This window comes from Anas platyrhynchos, chromosome 1 (genome assembly GCF_047663525.1).
Source record: "Anas platyrhynchos isolate ZD024472 breed Pekin duck chromosome 1, IASCAAS_PekinDuck_T2T, whole genome shotgun sequence".
Taxonomy (NCBI): Eukaryota; Metazoa; Chordata; class Aves; order Anseriformes; family Anatidae; genus Anas; species Anas platyrhynchos.
In genome coordinates, this window is record NC_092587.1 from 111,568,998 (window position 1) to 111,588,556 (window position 19,559).

General features: G+C 43.0%; 1 protein-coding gene across 6 annotated transcripts in view; it reads right to left on the reverse strand.

Annotated features, from left to right (window-relative positions):
- The window catches only part of RUNX1 (RUNX family transcription factor 1), a 156,072-nt gene that overhangs the window by 93,159 nt on the left and 43,354 nt on the right, over positions 1-19,559 (reverse strand). For 2 of the 6 annotated variants that reach the window (XM_038166404.2, XM_027449137.3), the window contains exon 3: positions 12,618-12,713. The exons of the other annotated variants lie outside the window; for them this stretch is intronic. In XM_038166404.2, the coding sequence (XP_038022332.1) occupies positions 12,618-12,713 (96 nt within the window). The remainder of the gene's footprint in view (positions 1-12,617; positions 12,714-19,559) is intronic. 6 annotated transcript variants of the gene reach the window in all.

Consider the following 19,559-nt stretch of genomic DNA (forward strand, 5'->3'; position numbering starts at 1 on the left):
ATTGCGCTGAAATGTTTCCTGGGGTTAGTTGATGCAAACCACCACCTTGGGCCATGCGTATTTGCCCTGAATCAGACCAGGTGACAGCAGCCGCGAGTATCGTGCCTTCTCTTGTGCTGCCAGTACCAGGAATGGGAGGCACTGGGTCTTGGAGCAAGGGGTCTCGGAGGCCCCCATATGAAGCTGGAGGGATGCTGTCAACCAAAAGCTTTGTGTAAAAATGGATTTGCAGAGCCCAGCCCCGGGACAGCAGTTGCAAACTATGGTGAGCTTATCTGCAGCATGGGCAGCCGACAACTTTGTGATGACAGATAAAAGCAGGGCAGAGCAGGGCAACAAAAGGCGACTCGAAGAAATGGACAGGAGGAGTTCAAAGCACATTGGAAGAATCAACTAATGCCAACTTTACATGGAAATCTGCTGTATGAGTGCAACACAGTGTTAGATACCTTAGCACCGAGTGAAAGACGAGTGGCCCAGTGCAGAATTTTCCAAAGCAGGCTGCTGAATTCCAGCAACAAGTAACCACGTGTTGCAGGTGATGCAGCCTGCTTCGTGTTTGCATGTTGCGGATGGGCTGCCCGTACAAGGGTGTACTTGGTGGTCTTTGTGCAGATTTTAGTGGTTTGTGCTCTACCACACATTTGGCTCCTTGCCAGTGGAGCCGAAGTACTGAAAAAAAAATAATCATTTAAGAATTAGTGCGGCAATAGCAATATTTCCTTCTCCAATTGGGTGGTCTATTTTATAGCCCAAACAAAATTAGAGCCAGGAAGTGACAGGTATTCCTGAGGCTGAAGCTCGATAATGCTGAACAAGAAATCAGACGGATGTGTTACACAATTCCCAGGAAGACAAGGGACTGGAGTTCACAAGCACATGCAAAGCAGTAAAAAGAGGAAGGACAGAGGGATATTGTACTTCTGGAAAAAACAAAGGGTGCTGATGTGCATATCCACAGCATTTATAGCCATTTTTCTCGTGTAATTTCACACGCTCATTGTAAATATAAGATCAAACCCGGACACAAATATGTATTGCATACATGTAGAAGGGATGCAGGGAAAACATGATTCCTGTACCTGAGAAATACAAATGTCAAATTGCTTAACTGCCTCCATAACCATGAAGCATTGCATGGTAAGATATCCACAGCCACCCAGCATCATACTAGTACCCATCCCAGGTAAGGGAACAAGGTGGTATCAATGCTGCTGCTGGAGGATAGTCACACAGAAGCAAACAGGAGGACACACTCTAGTGTCAAGGACACCATGGACTCAAATTCTGTCCCTGGATGCTGTCTCCAGTTGCTACACATGTGTAACCAAACAGGGCAAAAATTATGCACAGAGCAGACGAAGCATTTTTCTGCTTCTGGCCCCTCTCCCCTCCCTGCATGCCTTGACCCAGACAGTACAGCTCCTGCTCAGAAGCTGATGCACATCATGAAGGGCAACTCTTCCCTGGGCAGCTGGCACTGCAGTGGTTACCTCTTTTACAGGCATATAAAGAGTGCCTGCTGTGGAAGGCTGAAGGTAATTCCCTGCACTAAAAGTCCCTGCTCTTGAAATCTTGGGGCCCTTCAGAAAAGTCTAAGTGATGGCTGAAGGCCACAGAGCTGAAGGTGGATGGCTAAAGCTGCTGAAGCCCTGAAGAACCAGTGAAATGTGAAAGCAAAAAGAAAAAGAAGTGTGCAGGCTACAAGTGCACAGAGCGTATTTCTTGTCGATGTGATAATAATGGTATTAAAAAAATCCACACCACTAAGATCACTGAGTAGACCAACAGTGGCACTGCTCTTTGTGGAATTTCACAGCCCCAGAAATGCATGACCTGTGCTGCAGCCTCACAAAATACCCCTGGGTGACTGCAAGGCTCCCTGTTTGGGTTGGGCTCAGTTCCCCATGTGCTCCAAGGAAACTTAGCCCTCTTTTCTTCTGTTCCTTCCTCTCCTCATAAACTCGGTGGGAATACTTGTGCAAAACCCAGCAGGGGCAAGGGCTCAACATAACACCCAAACACCGGTTTTTGCCTGCTGCATTTTTGTGGTGCCCACACTCCCTCTGGCACACAATGGCTCGCGGTGCCTGGCAGATGAGCACAGTCCGTCTCAGTGCCATGCAAATTATTTGGGCTCCCTCCCTGCAGTGGTGGCATGGCCTGTCAAGTGGCAACAGCAGATAAGGTGATGCAGTTCTAGCAGGGGTGGTGTGCTTTCTTGCACTGTGCCAATTTCTGCGGAAATACGGGGAAATACCACCATCTCAGCAAATGACAATGGTGGTGGCCTCAGCTGAGAGCCACCTGGGCACAAGCCCTTGAAATAGAGGATGCACAAGCAACAGCAGCAGTTTCAGGTCCTAAAGAGCAGGGAGCTTCCCATGTTTTTCCACATAAATACTGCCCATTTCCATATTGCTGGAGGTCAGTATGAAAAGCTTCATAATAAGAGTATCTGCCTCTAGAATACAGCACTGTGTGGTCTGCCTGACACGGCAGCAGTTCAATTACGAGTAGTGTAGGAAGAAGGAATCGTCACATATGTAGGGCTGAAGTCAAGGGACCCACACGTCACTTGCCAAAAGTGGTTGCTGCCCATTTTGTCATCCTAGAGATGACGAGGGCATTAAGTTGTATCCACACAGACAGGGAAAAACAAAAACATATAAAATGTGGAACATGTAGGAGTCAGCTTAAGATACAGATGCTGAATGTTTGGAGAAGCTGGTACGCCACTTCAAGCACACTCTTTAGAGTCTGATTTCTCAGCAGTTTTCTTGTAAACAGACTTTATCTTTCAATTTGATAAAGGCTGAGGGCCAGATAAGTAAGACTGCCAGCACTCTTGGCAATAGTTTATGAGTTTGTGCCTGTATTTTGTGTCACTATGGTAAATATGTATATTTTGGCTGAAATCCTGAAGCCATTTGCAAGAACAGCAAAGCTCCTGCCTCCCATGGGCGATCCTCTGGCATGTGAGAGGTGCTGTGCATGTTCAGGATGCCTCGGACTGATGGTTCCTGTACCACCAGCACAGCCCCGTGCCCGGCAGCTACTGGGATGTACACAAAGTGTGCAAGGCTGCAGCAAACCCCTACCGCAGCAGGGATCGGAGGCACAATCTCCCGTGCTGGATGTCTCTGTGGATTAGTTACAAAAACACTCCCCAGCAGTGATATAAGTGAGGCTGTTCTTTCTAGGGACATGGAATGGATGGAGTGACCTCTTGAGGTCTCTTCCAGCCCTGCTGTTCTAAAACACTGTGAAACTTTCTTATAAATCCCACCGGCTGGGTTTTGACCCCCCTCTTTTAGCTCGGTGAATCAGGGGCTGGCTGCTGACAGCAGTGTATAAACCGCCGGGTGCATGTGTGTGTGGGGAGTGCACGTCCACTGGCGTGTGCAAGCATCCCAGTGTACACATATGTACGTACAGCAGGCTACTTGATCTCTGTTTATTGCAGCCTTTGCCCGTATTCATCAAAGATAGGGTGGTGAACAGAGATATGATATAAAGGACACTGTGCTCACTTATTTTATACATTTGTAATCTCTACCCAGAATGCTTTTTTTAACAACACTGTCATTTCCATAAAATGTTTCAGATTAGAGAAGATCTTGGCTAAATTTAGCTTTTATGGAAGAAAGAATAAAACATAATTAACTGTTTAAAGAACAAAACACAAACCACATGAAGCAATGAAACTTGTTGGCGAGAAATCTAACAGTAGTGCTTGGTAGCAAACCCCTCTCCTGTGGAACAGATGTTTGGGATTTTACACAAAAATAGAAACTATACTAATGTCAAATGCTTTAGTGCCTAAAAGCTGACAAACACTGTGTGTTGCTCTTTGGGAAGCACAAACTTCCAGGTTGTTCGGAGACACCACAGAAAATGGGATGAAATTTAAGAAAAACAGCAGCAAGTAATATTGGCAGATTTTTTTTTTTTTAATTTTTATTTTTTAAAAAACATCTCCCCAAACTAGAAATGTCTCTCCGCCTTCAGGCAGCTTTTAGTGCAGTCTGAATGGCTAATTATTGCCAGCAGTGGTGGAAGAGCTGGTTTGCAGGCACTTGATTACCCTTGAAGTATCAGGCTCTGTTTTCAGTAGAGCCATACACAACATACTATAAATTCTGTTGAAATAGATTTGTTGCTCTCTTCCCCCCCCCCCCCTCATTTTATAAACAAATATTGGGACTGCTGATATGGAGAAAGTAGAAAAAAAAACAACAGCAGCCCAACCCCAGGGTGTCTGTCTCCTTTCTAGTGATGAGGAGAGAAAAGTGAAAATGTGTGGCCTGATTTCCAGGGCTGACTGAAGCTGTGAGTTGTGAGCTGGCTCTACTCGTGCCTGTTGCTGGCTTTAGGCAAGCAGTAGACCAGGTTAGGAAGCCGCATGTGTAATATTTGCTGCAACAGCATCCGTAAGTGCTAGTCATGATGCATTCTCAGAGCCTCAATGAACATTAGAAACATTCCAGTTTGGTTCAAACATTTGGTTCAGGGAACATCACTGGAGTAAAGCTTTCCTAAGCACTATATATTGATGGTGAAAAAGACTTGCTGTGTATGTGCCCTATGAGCTAAACTCACCAGCATGAAGAGAGATGAAATACCGCTCTGCGTGAATTTTCTAAGTGGGAGTTCACGTTTTATATCCCCATGTGATACTGTGCAGCTTCGCACAAAGAAAGACATCAGTCCCTGCCACACACGCGCACACGCATGCGGACACGCACACACTCCCCAAAGCCAAACAGATGTCGCACCAAGCCCACATCTCACCAAAATTTTCCAATAGTCAAAATAGAAAACAGCAGGCCAAATTTAGCCCCCTCCGATGCGCGCACACACACCACTTTCACTTTGATTCACTTCTCTTGACATATGGTTTCCTCTCTCCTCCCGCCTCCCCTCCTCTTCGTATTTCAAACTTTAAAAGAGACAATAAATTGGATTTAAATATTATGTCTGCAGTGGACACCAATGGAAGATGGGAAACAGCAAAGCACAGGGGAAGTTTCAGAGGGCAGATAAAGGACCAGTTCCCACCATCCAAGCCAGCGGCCTCCCAGTGGTGTGAGCCAGTGTATATTTTTCTTTGCAACGCTTGCAGTTTGCCATACTCAAAAAGTCTAAACTTAAGGTAAACTTAAGTCTAAACTTAAGGTTTCTCTCCTCTTTCATGTTCTTTTGTTTGGGATGTTCTTTTAATTTTATTTGGCTAAATGGGTGCAAAAACCCCAGCACCCACTGCCCCCAAGGCTGAACAATTTCTTGAATTTAGGTGGAAGATTAAGGCACTGGTTGCCTTATTCACATGGCCGGGATGATTTCATATGTTTTGGCAGCACAAATCAATATCTTTTTCTTTGTTTACCTGGACGACTGGGACAGCAAAGAGCTGCCGGCATGATGCCAGTTACCCCAGAAGTCTCTGAGACCTCTGCAGAGGTCAAACACTGTGCACTTTCCAGCAGACATTCAGAGTGTTAGCATGCCTTATAGAATTAGCCCATAGAAACCAAAAAAGCTGAGACACTTCTGAAAATAAACACTTCTTGAGCATATGAAGGGAGGTAGGATTTGCCCATACTGCAGATGTGAAAGGCTCTCTGAGTCCTGATTTTGGACTAGGAGAAGTTTTTGAAAAGATTAAGCATAGCGTGATTCTCACCTCTTTTTATGCCCTGAGAACAAGACAAAAATCAGGAATTTGTTTCCCACTGGTTTGGTGCAGCTTTCCACATTAACTGAACACCAACTTTTAATATTATGATTGGGGAAAATAAAGTGCAGCCAAACCCAGCCCTTTCAGCAAGTCGGTAGAATTCCAATCAAGGCAAGTTTGTACATACCAGGGCTGAATTTGGTTCATGTTCTGTCTAATAACTAAGCAATTAGATTATATTATTAAATTATTTAGGATTAAATTTCTGTTTGGAAAATTATTCTTACTTGGCTGTATGAGAGAATTGAGCCAATAATCTATTTTGCACTCATATTTCAGTTTGGATCCAGAAGACTTCTGTTGAACGGAGAAAAAAGTAAGCGATTCTTCACAGTGTGAGCTAACCTGGAATGAAGCTGTACATGTCCATCTTCCTTCCCAAATTAATGAATTAAATTTCAAAATGCTGACAGCCCTGAACTGTATTTCTCTGGAGCTGCATCTTATAATAATATTGGCTCTAAAACACTGCTGTAAATTCTTGCATATTTTGTTCAGCTTTGCTTCTTTCCATATGCAAATTGTATATTTGTTGGCAAGTTTGTTATTGCTTTATGTCCTGGACATGCATTCAAAAGAAAAAATATGGGTCAATACAGGTTGTATTTTCTATACCTCATTATTCGCCTCTGCAAATTTAAAGTTCCTCTGCCCCCTATTTTAGCAGTATACACAATACTAATTCTCCTTTACGTAGCTCTTTTCATTCCAAGGAATTCTGTTGAGCGTTTCTGATCACAGGGAGTTTCGAAGTGCAATTTCACCCACTGAATAAGTGCAACCACATCTGAGGTGGCTTTTAACCTGAGCAAGAATAAATAAAGTGCCCAGCAACCTGCAGGGACATCCAAGGTTGCCTGGAGCAGCTCCCTGCACTGCAGAGCTGGCTGAAGGCAGGACCCCTACGAGCCCTGTGCAAATTCAATGTTTCTTCGAGACCTGTGCTGAAGCACTTGCAAAATCACATGCCGCACTTCTAGCCTGGAGGATGCTTCCACAAGGGCAGCCTTTGTGTGGCTTAGGCAAAAGGATGAAATATAAAATCCCAGTGAGGGACCTCAAGGGTAGCCAATGAGTTGGGAATGCCCAATGGACACCGGGACTTTAATGATCTGGGACGTAATTAACAATAGTAGAGCCCACTCTAGCTTAGGCTCCAAATCCTTCAGATGAAAGGAAAAAATAACATGTGGTCTGCCATGTGCTAAGTATTCGCCTGTCCTTGAATGTCCTTGTTAAATGTGTTCTGCATTAAAGATATCTAAACACCATAAGTACTGCATTTTATTGTATATATCCATTAGTAACTAAAAATAATCAGAAGCAATAAATAAGCAGGTTGGAAATAGAGCCGAGGGCCGCCGAGTGGAAGTTGTTTGCACTAAGTTCAGCGGCGTCGATGCACCCTGCCTGGAGATGTGCAGATGGTCCTGGGGTACAGGGCATCCTCTCCCCACACGCTTTTTCACCCCTTTGCCTCTGGATCCATTATTCCTCGCTCCCTGTCCTGCAGCTTCTTCAGCCAGATGCAGCTGCCTTTTGTGTTTGAAACATGCCGCTTGGGAAAAATCTCAGAGCCTGGCTCTTGCAGGTGGCTTATAAAGGTATTATTTTTATTCTCAGAGCAGCCTCAAAGCCGACGTGCCTCTGCCTGTTTGCTCTTCACAAGCCATTTTTGCCAATATGCTTTCATTTGGTGACTTTACTGTCTTAAGTCAATCTGATGTGTTTTCCACTATGGTCCGGATGTTTTTGTAAATATTTTCAAGCTCTTTCCCCTGAGCAACAGACCTTTTTATCTCCCAGACTTACTTTTAAAATCATTGCTTCTGCATGTGTGATGCTATGTTGATTACAGTAAAACTAGAGAATTCTCTTAAATGTCAGGCTGTCTGCTCCGCTGCAAATGCTTCAGTGCTTTATTCACCCAAACTCTTTTTGAAGGTCACTTTACTAAAACCAAATAACAGTAAGATTAATGTAGGGATTCTCATTTCGTAATGGTCTAGAAAGCTAATGATAATTTTATTGTTTGATGTTTTGTTATAGACAATGATTTTTTGGTGTTTTTTTATGAAGATCAGGGATTGGATTCTTTAATGAAAAACATATGCAGTAACTTAAGCTTAGTAAGCTAAGACTGTCTCTGTGTCCTACAAAACTATGCTAAATCCTTTGATTTATGTATGGTATTTTGAACCACGCAATACAATTATCTTACCCATTCTCGAGATACCAGAGAGAAAGAGAGAGAAAGGCTTTAGAGTTTATACATCAAATAAACTCAGATATTTTGCTTGCATGTATGAGCAAACCTTCACTCGTTGTGTTATTGTTAGGGAGATTTGAAAGCTTTCCTTCTAAGTGTGACAAAAATGTTAACTAATTACCACTGTAACCACACTCCATTCACTTGTCCGTGCTGCTTTTGCCATAAAGGCATAAACTCCTCATGACTGAAGACTTATGGTCTAACGTAGACTAAAGGTAGGGTCTGTGCAGGGTGTGAAAGCTCACTAACCATAATCATTATTGCACAGAAAATACAGTAGGATTATATTATGAGTTATCTTTTCAAATAGTTCATTAACCTGATGAAGAGGTGCATATGTATCAATGCAAATTTTTTTTCTGGCACAACTTCAGGATATTCACTTTAAAAGCTGTGCATGTGGCATGCCTAGCGTATATACATTTTTCTGATAAAATCTGGATGGATTCCACAGTTCAGTTTAATCTGTAGGATTTTTTTTTATTATTATTTTTTTCTGGCATAGAAAACCAAACCGATTTTTATGACATTACTTTCCCAAACGGAAATGCTTCCTCTTTTTGTCTCTATCAAAATATATGTAAGTAAGCGTTAAGTTTACTGATCTTTACAGAAAATTACAGATTACAGAAAATTGGTGCAGAAGAAAAAAATAAAAGAGTAAGTGACTTGAGTCAAAAATGTCTGAGGGAACAACAGTAAATATTCTGTAATTATTCAATGCAAAAAAAAGAAACCCTCTACCCAAGTCTTTAAAAATTGCAAATGCACCTATAATCAGAGCAGAATAAAAATGCTGACTGCAGTAGAAAATGCATGAAACCACAGTAGCCAAATTACTACACATCCAAACTTTAACTTCACTGGCAAAAGATTTCATCCCACAGAGTCCCATTTAGGAGCATGGCAGTGCCGTTTGTCACTTGTGTTATATTCCTCCTGATTTTTATGCATGGTCCAACGCTCATTAAAATCAATCAGACTTTCCCTGCTTACACCCACTTTGGCACAAATCATGTTTGAAGCTATCCCTGACAGGAATGACACCAGAGGGGGAAGGCATTTGCACTACCCACTCTGCATGTTTCTGTGTATTTTGCTGAACCTTAGGAAGCAAGGACTTTTTGTTGCTTCTGTCTACAAAGTTAATGTTCCTAACTATCTACACTCAGGAATAATGATAATAATAGTCTAATAAATCCTCCCTTACTGTGGTTCACATCTCAAGACTTCAGAGAAACTGGCGGGGGCTCTGGCCGAAACCTAGCAGAGCACTTAAAAGTGAAAATTAACAATGTGCTAAGGTTTTACTGAGGCAATATGACTTAGAAGATGCTTAAAATGAGGGGAGCACTTAACCACAGCTCTGCAAAGCGCTGTTGTGCCAAGGTGGAGAACATGGGTGCACAAGGCTACGCGCCGACTGCTCTGGTTCCTGCGAGCTCCCCTGTCATTTCAGGAGTGAAGGCTGGAGATCTGGGAGGAATAATTCACTGCTTGAGACCTTGCCTTTCAGGACACGTCACCGTGAGGGGCCTCGGCAGTGCCTGGCAGCCCGGCCATATTTCCACCGTGATGGCAGCATGGGCAGCATCGCCCCATCGCTGGAAGCCCTGGGCTATGTGATGCACCCAGTGCACCGCACTCAAACCTCTCTTTGATGTCTTTTTTTTTTTTTTTTTTTTTTTTCTTTTTTTTTCTCCTTTCTTTAAGTCCTGCTTTAGAACGTGGTAAATTTCTGATGTTTGAAAAGCAATTGTCACACGGCGGTGCATGTGAGAGGAAACAGCACAGACCACCCGAGTCCAATCCTTTATGTGGACATTTAATCTCCTCCACCAACATCAAAGCCCTCACTCTGACATCCAATTGCATTTCCTCATGTGAGGCTTCTAGTTTGCTCTCTCTCCCCTCTCCCCCCTACTCTTTCTCCAGCCATTTGGTCTGCTTAAGGCTACTACCCAAAGGGACGACATTTTTCTTTTTTTTTTTCCTTCCGCCTCCCCAAACGGCAACCACCCTGTATATTTACAGCAGTTTCAGACTGTTGCTTTCTTTTTGATTTTTTTCTCCTCCTCTCCCAGTCGGACATCACACAGCACGAGAAAAATGAACCCCTGGAGGGACACAGGGAGCTGGGGACTCCGTCCGGCTCCCCGGCTGGTGGGGCTGCGTGGGCAGCCCCGCTGTTTGTGTTTGGAGATACACCCACGCGCCCCGCGGTTGAAAGGCAGAGATGAAAAGCCTCCGAAATTGAAATGGGCTGGGCTTCAGCACTTCAAAAGCATCTCACTGCTTGCTTTTTGGGGTGGGGAGCTGCCGCGCCAGGCTGGGGGGAAGTCTGCCGCAGGGCCCCTGCACAGGACCAGGGATGGGGAGGACGTCATGATGCCCAGCAGCGCTGGCCAAAAGATTTCCACATTCAGAAATGGAGGGGATGTTTCCTTTGAAGAACCTCTTAAAAAAATCTAAATGTAGTTTCTGTTCACAAAAGGAATACTTTTCCACCTTTCAGTTTTAATGCACTGTCACTGTGCTGTGGCAATGTGCAATATCCAGGTATGTGAAATGGAAATGAAGCATCTTTCCTCATATTCACGTCTCATATCTGCAATGGGAGTAGCTGATAAAGTATGTGAGATACAGCAACATGGAATTCAATCTCCTAGGGTACGGCTTCCTCTTGCATGATATAAAACTCTTTGTGGCACTTGTGTTCCATAATTTCAAATGAAAAATAGACAGCATTGCACCTAGCTGGTTCATGCACACAAACTCAGACAAACACACATAACTTCTATGTATGCATGCACACACACACATATACATACATGAAAAGAAAGAGAGAAAAAGAGAAACCAAAGCCTCCGATAACACTGCAAAATTTCTACAAAGATTATGAAAAAAGAAATACTGTATAAGCCTGAGCTCCCCACTGGTTTCATATGAAGTGTAGCACTCAACAAAGAATGCAAGATATGGGTTTGATATTATAAAAACTTATGTATGAAAGCAAACTCAGAGAAATTACTCATGCCAGTAAATTACTTGCAGGCCCAGGAACTGGATGAATAAAAAACCAGACACTTTGCTACCACCACAACATCTGACTCTGGAGTTACAAACGCAAAGACCACTGTCCATCTCAGCAGTACAACATCATTTCACAGCCAGTGCTGCAATCTCAGGCATCACTTTTCCAGAGAAACTAGTGCTGTGTTAACCTGTTTGCTAACTACTGCAAACAGAAGTTTTCTCAGCTACAGGCTTCAAGCATTACTGTTGTGTGTATGCATATAAAGGCTGGATCCCTAAAAGGCAAACAGCAAATGTGGGACCTACTTTCCTTTTGATCTGTGCTCAGGATCAGAAAGAAGAGAAAATTTTGCCCTTGATACACCAAGTAGGAGAATGAATAACACATCAAGGAAAGTGCTTCTGAATTGTTTTTCCCCAACTGTGGCAATGCATGTGCTCAAATTCCTTTTGAAGTAAAATCAGAAAGCAGCTCTGGTGTGTGGTAAGGCAGCGGGTGCGCGCACTGGGCCACACCAGAGGCTGATCGGGGGCAGAGGTGGTTTTGCCTTTCCACGTCTCATGGTTGCAGAAAGCCACCCACGCCTGCCAGCACCCGCTCAGTCAGCACACTGAATGCAGACAGAAGTGCTGTAATTCCCTCATGTCACACCAGACCCGACGTGTAGTAATTCAGTCCCTGGTAAGAACGAGGCAGGAGGATGAAGAGCGGGGCAGGGACGCCAGCTGCAGCAGTGCTGATGGACACCGGCTCCCTCTGCACGCAAACAGTCCTATGAGTGTGCTAGGAAGGGTGTTCGTAATAAACTCTGTATGGATGCCTTTCATATCTCCCTAAAACGTGTTCAGTAGTCCTACCACTGAAAACTTCCCAATTATCAGCAAAAGCTAAGCTGCACTGTGTGCTTTGGCTTGGCCAAGAAAAATCCAACTTTACAAGTAGCCACCATTATTTCTAAAGGAGAGTTCACTCAAAATTGTAATACTTTAGAGAGGTAACGAAGTTGCTCCCAGGGGAAGAAAGTTGGTCTTCTCAGTGTCTGCGTGCAGCAGGATGCGGAAAAAGCAGGAAACACCCCCAATTCTCAAATCATGGATAAACTCTGAACGGAGCTGAAGATAATTTTTTTTTTCCAGTGAAAGATGGTATATCAGGGGAATGAACATTAATTCATGAATTTGAATAAAATTTGCTTACAGATTCAGACCAGAAAAATGGGGAAATTGTTTTGAAGTGGTTAATTTCATTTTGACATTTTCTAAATGGGATTTTTTAAATGTCACTAAGGTAATCTTAAAATGAATACTTTGACTCTTATTTTGATAATTTGTGTTTGTTTGTTTGTCTGAAGACATGTCTACATCAAAAAAAAAAGTTATAAAAGACTGGTAAACCAAACCCGAACTGAAACTTTTACATTCAGGTCAAACTAAAATATTTTTCACTACCTTAAACTAATATTTTTTAGGTTTTTCATTTTGCCACAATGTATTCAACGTATTCTCTCCTGTTTGCATTTTTTTTTTCTGACATGGAAGATAACCCCCAAATTCATAAGAGACCTTCACCTGTTGGGATGAATGCCTTCAGTGATGATACGGTTAAGTGAGGTGGAGAGTTCACAGCAGGTCTGGCTGTTTCCTCCTGCATCGTGTGACCTGGACCTTGAGAGGGGATGAGAAAAAACCCTGCCTTTAATCCTGCCCCATCCTCTCAATAAATCTATGCATGGTGTATCACTCAGCCAAGGAACTAGCCCCCTTAAGAGGAAGCATTATTAATTTATACCATAAATGAGTTTAAAGGCGTCAATATAAAGCTGAGGAATGACAGTGTGGCAGACAATATTTATGTACAACAGAACACTATGAGTTCACACTTATAATTTTGAACACATGGTCAAGATGTCTCCTTTAGTAACACAGACAGAATGTATTTATAAATATGACTTAAGTAAGACTGATGAATGAGGGAAACTATTCCATCTTTTATGGAAACAAAAATGCTCCTGCATTTTTCTGTTCTGACTTGGGACTACTCAGCCCCACCACCCCACAGCCACCTACAAAGATGCCTTCTAGGCAAGGGAAAGGGACATCAGTGATTTCACACATGTATAGTTTTGCAGGCATATGGTCTTTGGCTCTTTACGCCTCCCACTGTGGGGCTACCAGCACCTAGCTTTAATGCTGGGTTGGGCTGCACATGTTGTGACTGAAACAAAAATGATGAACATTTTTACTGTGTCCCATATATACACACTGCTCCAGTAGCTCTTTAACCTGGGAGGTGTAATGCTCTGTCTGTGCTGGCAGTAGCAAGTCAGGCTGGGCCGTAGCAGTAAGTCTGCAGACAGAAACCAGTGGTGCTGTAGGCCTGACAAACACACCACTTGTATTTCAGAGTACTCACTTGAGGCTAGACTTGAGGTTATCTGACCCCCTTGGAACCTGCTCTTCAGTTGTGCTTCAGCAGAAAGGGACCCAGCCCATGCTCAATGAGACCACCCCATGATATGCACCAGAGCATGGTGGGGGATGACAGAGAGATGCCCTTCAGACATGCAATCCTGATCACACTAAAATACCAACGAGGACTCACCCTTGCTCACCAGCAAACATTAGAGGGGATGAAAGCTGTCTTTTTGGGATCAAATCAGTTTTGCCCTTGGAACATTTTAAGCAAGTTGGAAGCCCCAGGTGCTGAGCACACCATCTGATTGACCATCACCTCTCCCTTAGGCCCTTGCTGCAACCCTAGTCACTGAAAGACAAATCCCTCTTTCTCCTGTTAGAGTACATACTTTGTATAAGCATTTGGAGGTCTTTCAGCTCATTGACAGTGCTTTCAGATGGGGAGCCACCCCACTTACACATCACCCCCTGAATGCGAAAGGCAGCCAGGATTTTACGCTGTCTCAAAATAACATGATATGACTTAAATGGAGGATTGATGTAAAACATTATGATGTGCTACATATTCAGTAATGGAAAACATCCTGGAAACTGATGAAGGAAAAGGTCATTCGCATACTGCTGAAATCCCTCAAGAATCTTAAGGCTGTGCTGGGTGCATTGATGGATATGCACTAATGACCATGCAAAGATGTGGTCTAAGGCTGACCACCAGCCCTCAGACCTTGCTGCAAAATTATTGACAGCTATATTGCTTATTCTTGTAGCGGTTAGGAAATGAAATGCCTTTCTCTAATCAAGTAATTGCATTAAGCAACTGCTGGGAACATTTTGCTGCTCTTGTTTAATAGTCTAGAAGTCAAGTGTATTTCATATTTGTTAACTGTCAGGAGTAGTTTTGTTCACATTTATTTTTGAACTAAAACAACACTGTTACTGCATCTGCCCTTTCAAGTAAAAGTTGTTTTTTTTTTTGAAGTCAACTAGTAAACACATGCAAGTGAAAAGTTTGGACAGTCTTCAGCAAGTCTGCAAGAAGGAACAGACAAAGGAAGTTCTGGGTAGAATTAAACACTGAACCAGTGAATCTGGAATAATAATAGCAATAATAATAATAATAATAATAAAAAAGATAGAAAAACAAACCAAAAGAAACAAGGCGGTTATAATTGAAGCCATGCAATTCCTGGCGGGCTTTGCACAGCCAAGAATTGTTATTGTCTCTCTTTCCTCCTCTGCCCACAGCCACTGGTGCAGTGGTTGCAGCACAGCTGACCGCTGTGGTTGGAAGGAGTCACGGCAGTGCTGCCCTTCTGGAGCACCGCCAGGGGACTTTTGGCCTCAACGAGACTGTGGGCTTGGGCGATGGATGTCAGTGTAACCAAGACGGAAGCCGCTGTCCTGCCCACGGCACCCCTGAGGCTCCCTTGAGCTGCAAAGCCCCATGCTGCACCTGCCTCGTGGTCAGCCCTCCCTGGGTTCCACCACTTCTGATCCTCTGCATTGCCACCAAAACCTTGAGGGTTATCTGTGAGCTGTCTGCTTCCATGAGGTGCCAGACACTAGAGTTAGCTCTTGGGTAACCCCAAAATCAAGACCAAAATACCCTCTTACATGTGAGACATCTGTGCTTCTCTATGGCTTGGGGTGGATGTTTCCAAAGTTTCCAAAGTTTCCCAGGCTGTCATGGGAATGTAAAATCCTGGGCACTGCTCCCAAGGTGGTCTGAGGCTCCTTTCCACCACTTCATCTCCCTGCTTGAGGTCAGTAACAGTGCAATTAGCCCCAAATGACATACAACAATATACTTGTCAAAGACAAGGGTGCAGAGATTTGTAGAGCAACACCAGCATCTTCTGCTGCCCTTAGGAATTCATCCAGCTCTAGCAGTGACCTACTTGGAGGCCTTTAGTTTGTAAAATGACTGAAAAGGCACACCACAGGGTAGTTGTTAGTCATTGGTATTATATGCTCAACTCATCATCAGGATTGTACATTCCTTTACAGATGTGACGTGAAGTAACTTCTGGCAATCAAAGTAGGAGCAGGATGAAGTTAGGATGCAAAATGGGAGCCAATAAAGACATTCAGAGACGTCATGACACTCGACTGCCCTTTCCACATTCCCTAGTGCACAATGCTGAGGCTTGACAGTGCTTCAACACAGTGGCCTTCATGCTGATACATGGGGAAAATTGGCACTGTGAGCTGGTCCTTTGACCAAATATCAAACCTGCAAAAGGCCTAAGTCATCACACAGAATGGACGAGGAAATATCTGCCAAAAGTACAAATAACCCAGAAGCCCTGCTGACAGTCCTTGCTTGTGTTCTTATCTCCTCACTGCATGAGTCTGTCTAATTTTCTCCAAGAGAGAAAGGCAAGAAAAAAAGTGTTTTGGGAACAATTAAAAAAATTACCCCATAGTCCCTACATTATTATTCTGCCTTCTAATTTAAACCCTGTGTTCTTCCTGAACTCCGTTTTCAGCACATATCTTGAGGGAGCCTTACAGCTTTTTAATTTTATTTTCTACTCAAGTATTCTACATTTGCTGGCTCTGATGTTTTCTTTTATGAAATTGCCCAGCTGCTCCAGTGTCCCTTCCACAGATCAAGATGCAGAATTTAAGGCTCAACTTGGAATGCGCAGTGAAAATGTAGTACAGCTGATCTTTGCTAAAAATACTCTTCCAATACACATTATTTAGTATGTGTTTTCTAAAGGTTGTTTGTTGTTGTTATTGTTGTCATTATTTTTAAGCTAAGTTTCTGTCCCGAGCAAGGAGTTATTTGGGAATTCTTATCCACCAAGGCAATTTGGTTTGTAAGGAGTCCAGCTGAACAATTGCTCCCATAAATTCACCAGCCAAGATGCAGTTTTGGGCAGTGGCACAGCTACACCCACAAAAACTTGTCTGCTCTATCCAACCGGATAGAGAGAAACATCTTTTGGAGCATTTTTCCTGGTCACAGCTGGGGAGCTTCTGTGTTTGCATTCAACATCTGAGGAGAAAAAATACCTACTTTGTTTTTCACCAAACTGTCAAATATGTCTTCTGCACTCAAAAGAACTCCCAAGACTCCTGGAGGTGAGATGGGGAGGAAAGTCACAGGTCTAAGAGCACAGTAAGTAGAATGACAATTCATATTATACTAAAAGTAATCGTGTAAAACTGATCATTTCCATAGCTCTCAGCCTGTGTGCTAAACATGCTACAGCTGGGGCTCAGCGATCAATTAAAACACTTACTCAGTCGCTGCTGGCCAACAATCGCCGGCTCCTGCAACTTTCTCCTGTGTGACTTTAAAGCCCTTTTGTGGCAATCATGTCAGGCTGATGGGTCTGGAGCAGCGGCCACCCAGCAGACAAAGCTGCAGGCAGACACTTCCCATGCTGGCAGGCAGCTTGCTGCAGAGGCGGGGGCTGTGGACGTTTGGTTGCTGCAGAATCCCGAGGGCTTTTCTAAAATGTGCTGGCGGCTAATTTCAAAATGGAGATTTCATATTTTTTGATGAAATTTAGGCAAAATCATGGAGGGAAATGCAGCCAATCCCATTACGTGGGCAACCATGAAGTATCTAATTCCACCCATGAAACCAACCATGAAATGTTCTTGCTGTGCTGTTCCTAGCAGAGAACAAAAGCTCTCTATTACTGCTTAAAAAACCACTCAGCTGAGTGAGTGCTCAGGTCTCAGCTTCTTGTATTATGGAGACGTTTGGCTTGCAAAGAAAGCTCATGGTCCTTTTAGCTTGTGTATCCTTGGGAGTACAAGCCTCTGTCTTTGTTACAAACAGCATAAGAAGAGACTCCTAGATGAAAAAGAGTTTCCTACACCATTTTTGTTTTTCAAGAGGGGATGATTGTGGAGAATGCTTACTACGCATTCAGTGATTCCAGTTTTGTAAAGACCGAGACATTTCTAAGAAAACATTCACAGCAAGTCCAGGAGCGTAAGCAAATCCACTGGCAGGGAAGTCGGAGAGCAGCTTATGCTGAAGGATGACAGGCAGAGAGGGATTTTGAGGAGAAGATGCAATTCCACAAGCCGAGCTCTGCTTCTAGCCCTTTTGCTAACAGCTGATTCCAGCTCCTTGGACCAACCAAGAAAGAGAGAAAGAAAAGATGAAAAGAGGAAATATAGGAAAAGGAAATGAAAAGAGCTTTATTAGTAAGGTTCTTCTCCTGCCTGACCCAATTATCAGATTTTGCATTTAAGTTTAAGACAGTAGATCAAACAACAAGAGCCACTTTGTACTTTTGCCAGGAGACCATATGATATCTCTCAGTGACTCTCCTGCATGCCAGGAATAAGAAACTGTGCCTCTAAGTTAGTTTGTCTTACATATGGTGCAATGTGCAAAAAATAGCAAAATTCATAAATGACTGCACTCATGGATGATGTCCAGGATTTATGGCACTTTATCAGCTGGGGTGGGGGGAGAAGAAGGAAAAGAAAAATCTAATTATAAGTTTCCACAAATAAGCTAAAAAGGAATGAGAACTGAAAGAAAGTCCAAAGGTTGGTGTCATGCTAAGTTAGCAAAAGCAATCCATTACAGTTATTTTGAACGAGCAGTTTACAATGTTCAGATCCAAATCTACTCTGGATATTTGGATTTTTTTATTATTATTTTTCTTTTTCAGGGACTAACAATCTGTTATAGAAATTAATCCAAAAACACTCAGGACAAAACACAGCTATAGCACTGTGATACCTTGCCTGCATCTTTACCTTTATCTAGGCTATGGCATTTCAGGGTCTGGGCATTTTAAGGGCACAGTGGCATTTGTGCACTGGATAAGACAGCAGATGCCTTGAAAGGTGTGTGTCCTCCTCTTCATCTCCTTTTCAGTAGTGCTTTGGGTATTACTGGTAAGCACTGGAGCCCCTTCCATTCTGCACCGTGGGGGTAGAGCTCGTTCCTCTGCCGTGATGTCTGGCAGTTCATAAAATAACATATGTTGCTTTCACTTGTGCAAACAAAAGCAAAGAACTGTAAGTTAACTGTGCTTAAGCGTATCCCTTTAAACAAAAACAGAGGCAAATGTTTCTGAGAGGTTTTATATTAGGCTCTTCTGAAGATGGAGTTACTCACTTACCTCCCACAAGAAATGCACTTGATTTTAATGCCAGTACTTATTTTTCACCAGCTGATTCTGACACTTTGGCACATTTGTTTCTAAGTTATTTTTAGTTTTGATGCATTTCATTAACAACTATGTTTCTGAGCGTAGTACCAGCTTTGTTTTCAGGAGACAACCATATTCTTGCATTTATTATTCCCTTTGGGCTGGAAGCCACTTCTAATGGACTGTATTATTATCCACCACATTCCTCAGTAGGAAACATCTAGTCCAAACTTGGCCGTCTTGGTCCTAAACTTGTTCCACAGCTAGCCTTTTTGGAAACAGAGACTAGGACTTTCTGTCCTCCTATTTTGCCTACGTAGTCTCAGTGGAGTCTAAACATATTGTTTCTTTGCTTTTTAACTAAGATAACTGAGCCTTCTCAGTTTTGTAAATTCCTTCTGCACAGATTATATACACAAGTAGATATGTACAGCACCTTGCTTTAACTATTCCAGACATATTCCAGAGAACTTTGTATTCTATTTTGTCCTCTTCTCAGTGACCAGAAAAGATGCTCTGCATGTTGGAAGTAAAAGTATGAAAGAGATCTTTAAAATCATAAATAGGGTGAAGGAGGTGAGGGCATCAACTATTCACTATTTCTCACAGCACAAGAACAACAAAAAATATCAGGTAGCATTTCTGTAATGAGTTCAGGAAAGACTTTTTCACACAGCTTATAATTAAATTGTGGAACTTATGCCACAGGATGCTGTAGAAGCCAAATTATAAATTAATTCACGGGGGTTTAAACATATTCACAAAGAACATGTCTTACTGTCAACTAAGCACAACAGTCTACATGCACTTTCCAGACCAGGAAATCCCTACACTGCTGACAGCTAGAAGCTGTGAAAGGCCATGAGTGGCAAGGCTTACACACCTCTCTTAAGCATATGCTTCTGACCAGAGCTGGAGACAAGATGAACCTCCTGGAGACAAGATGAACCTCGTGTCATCC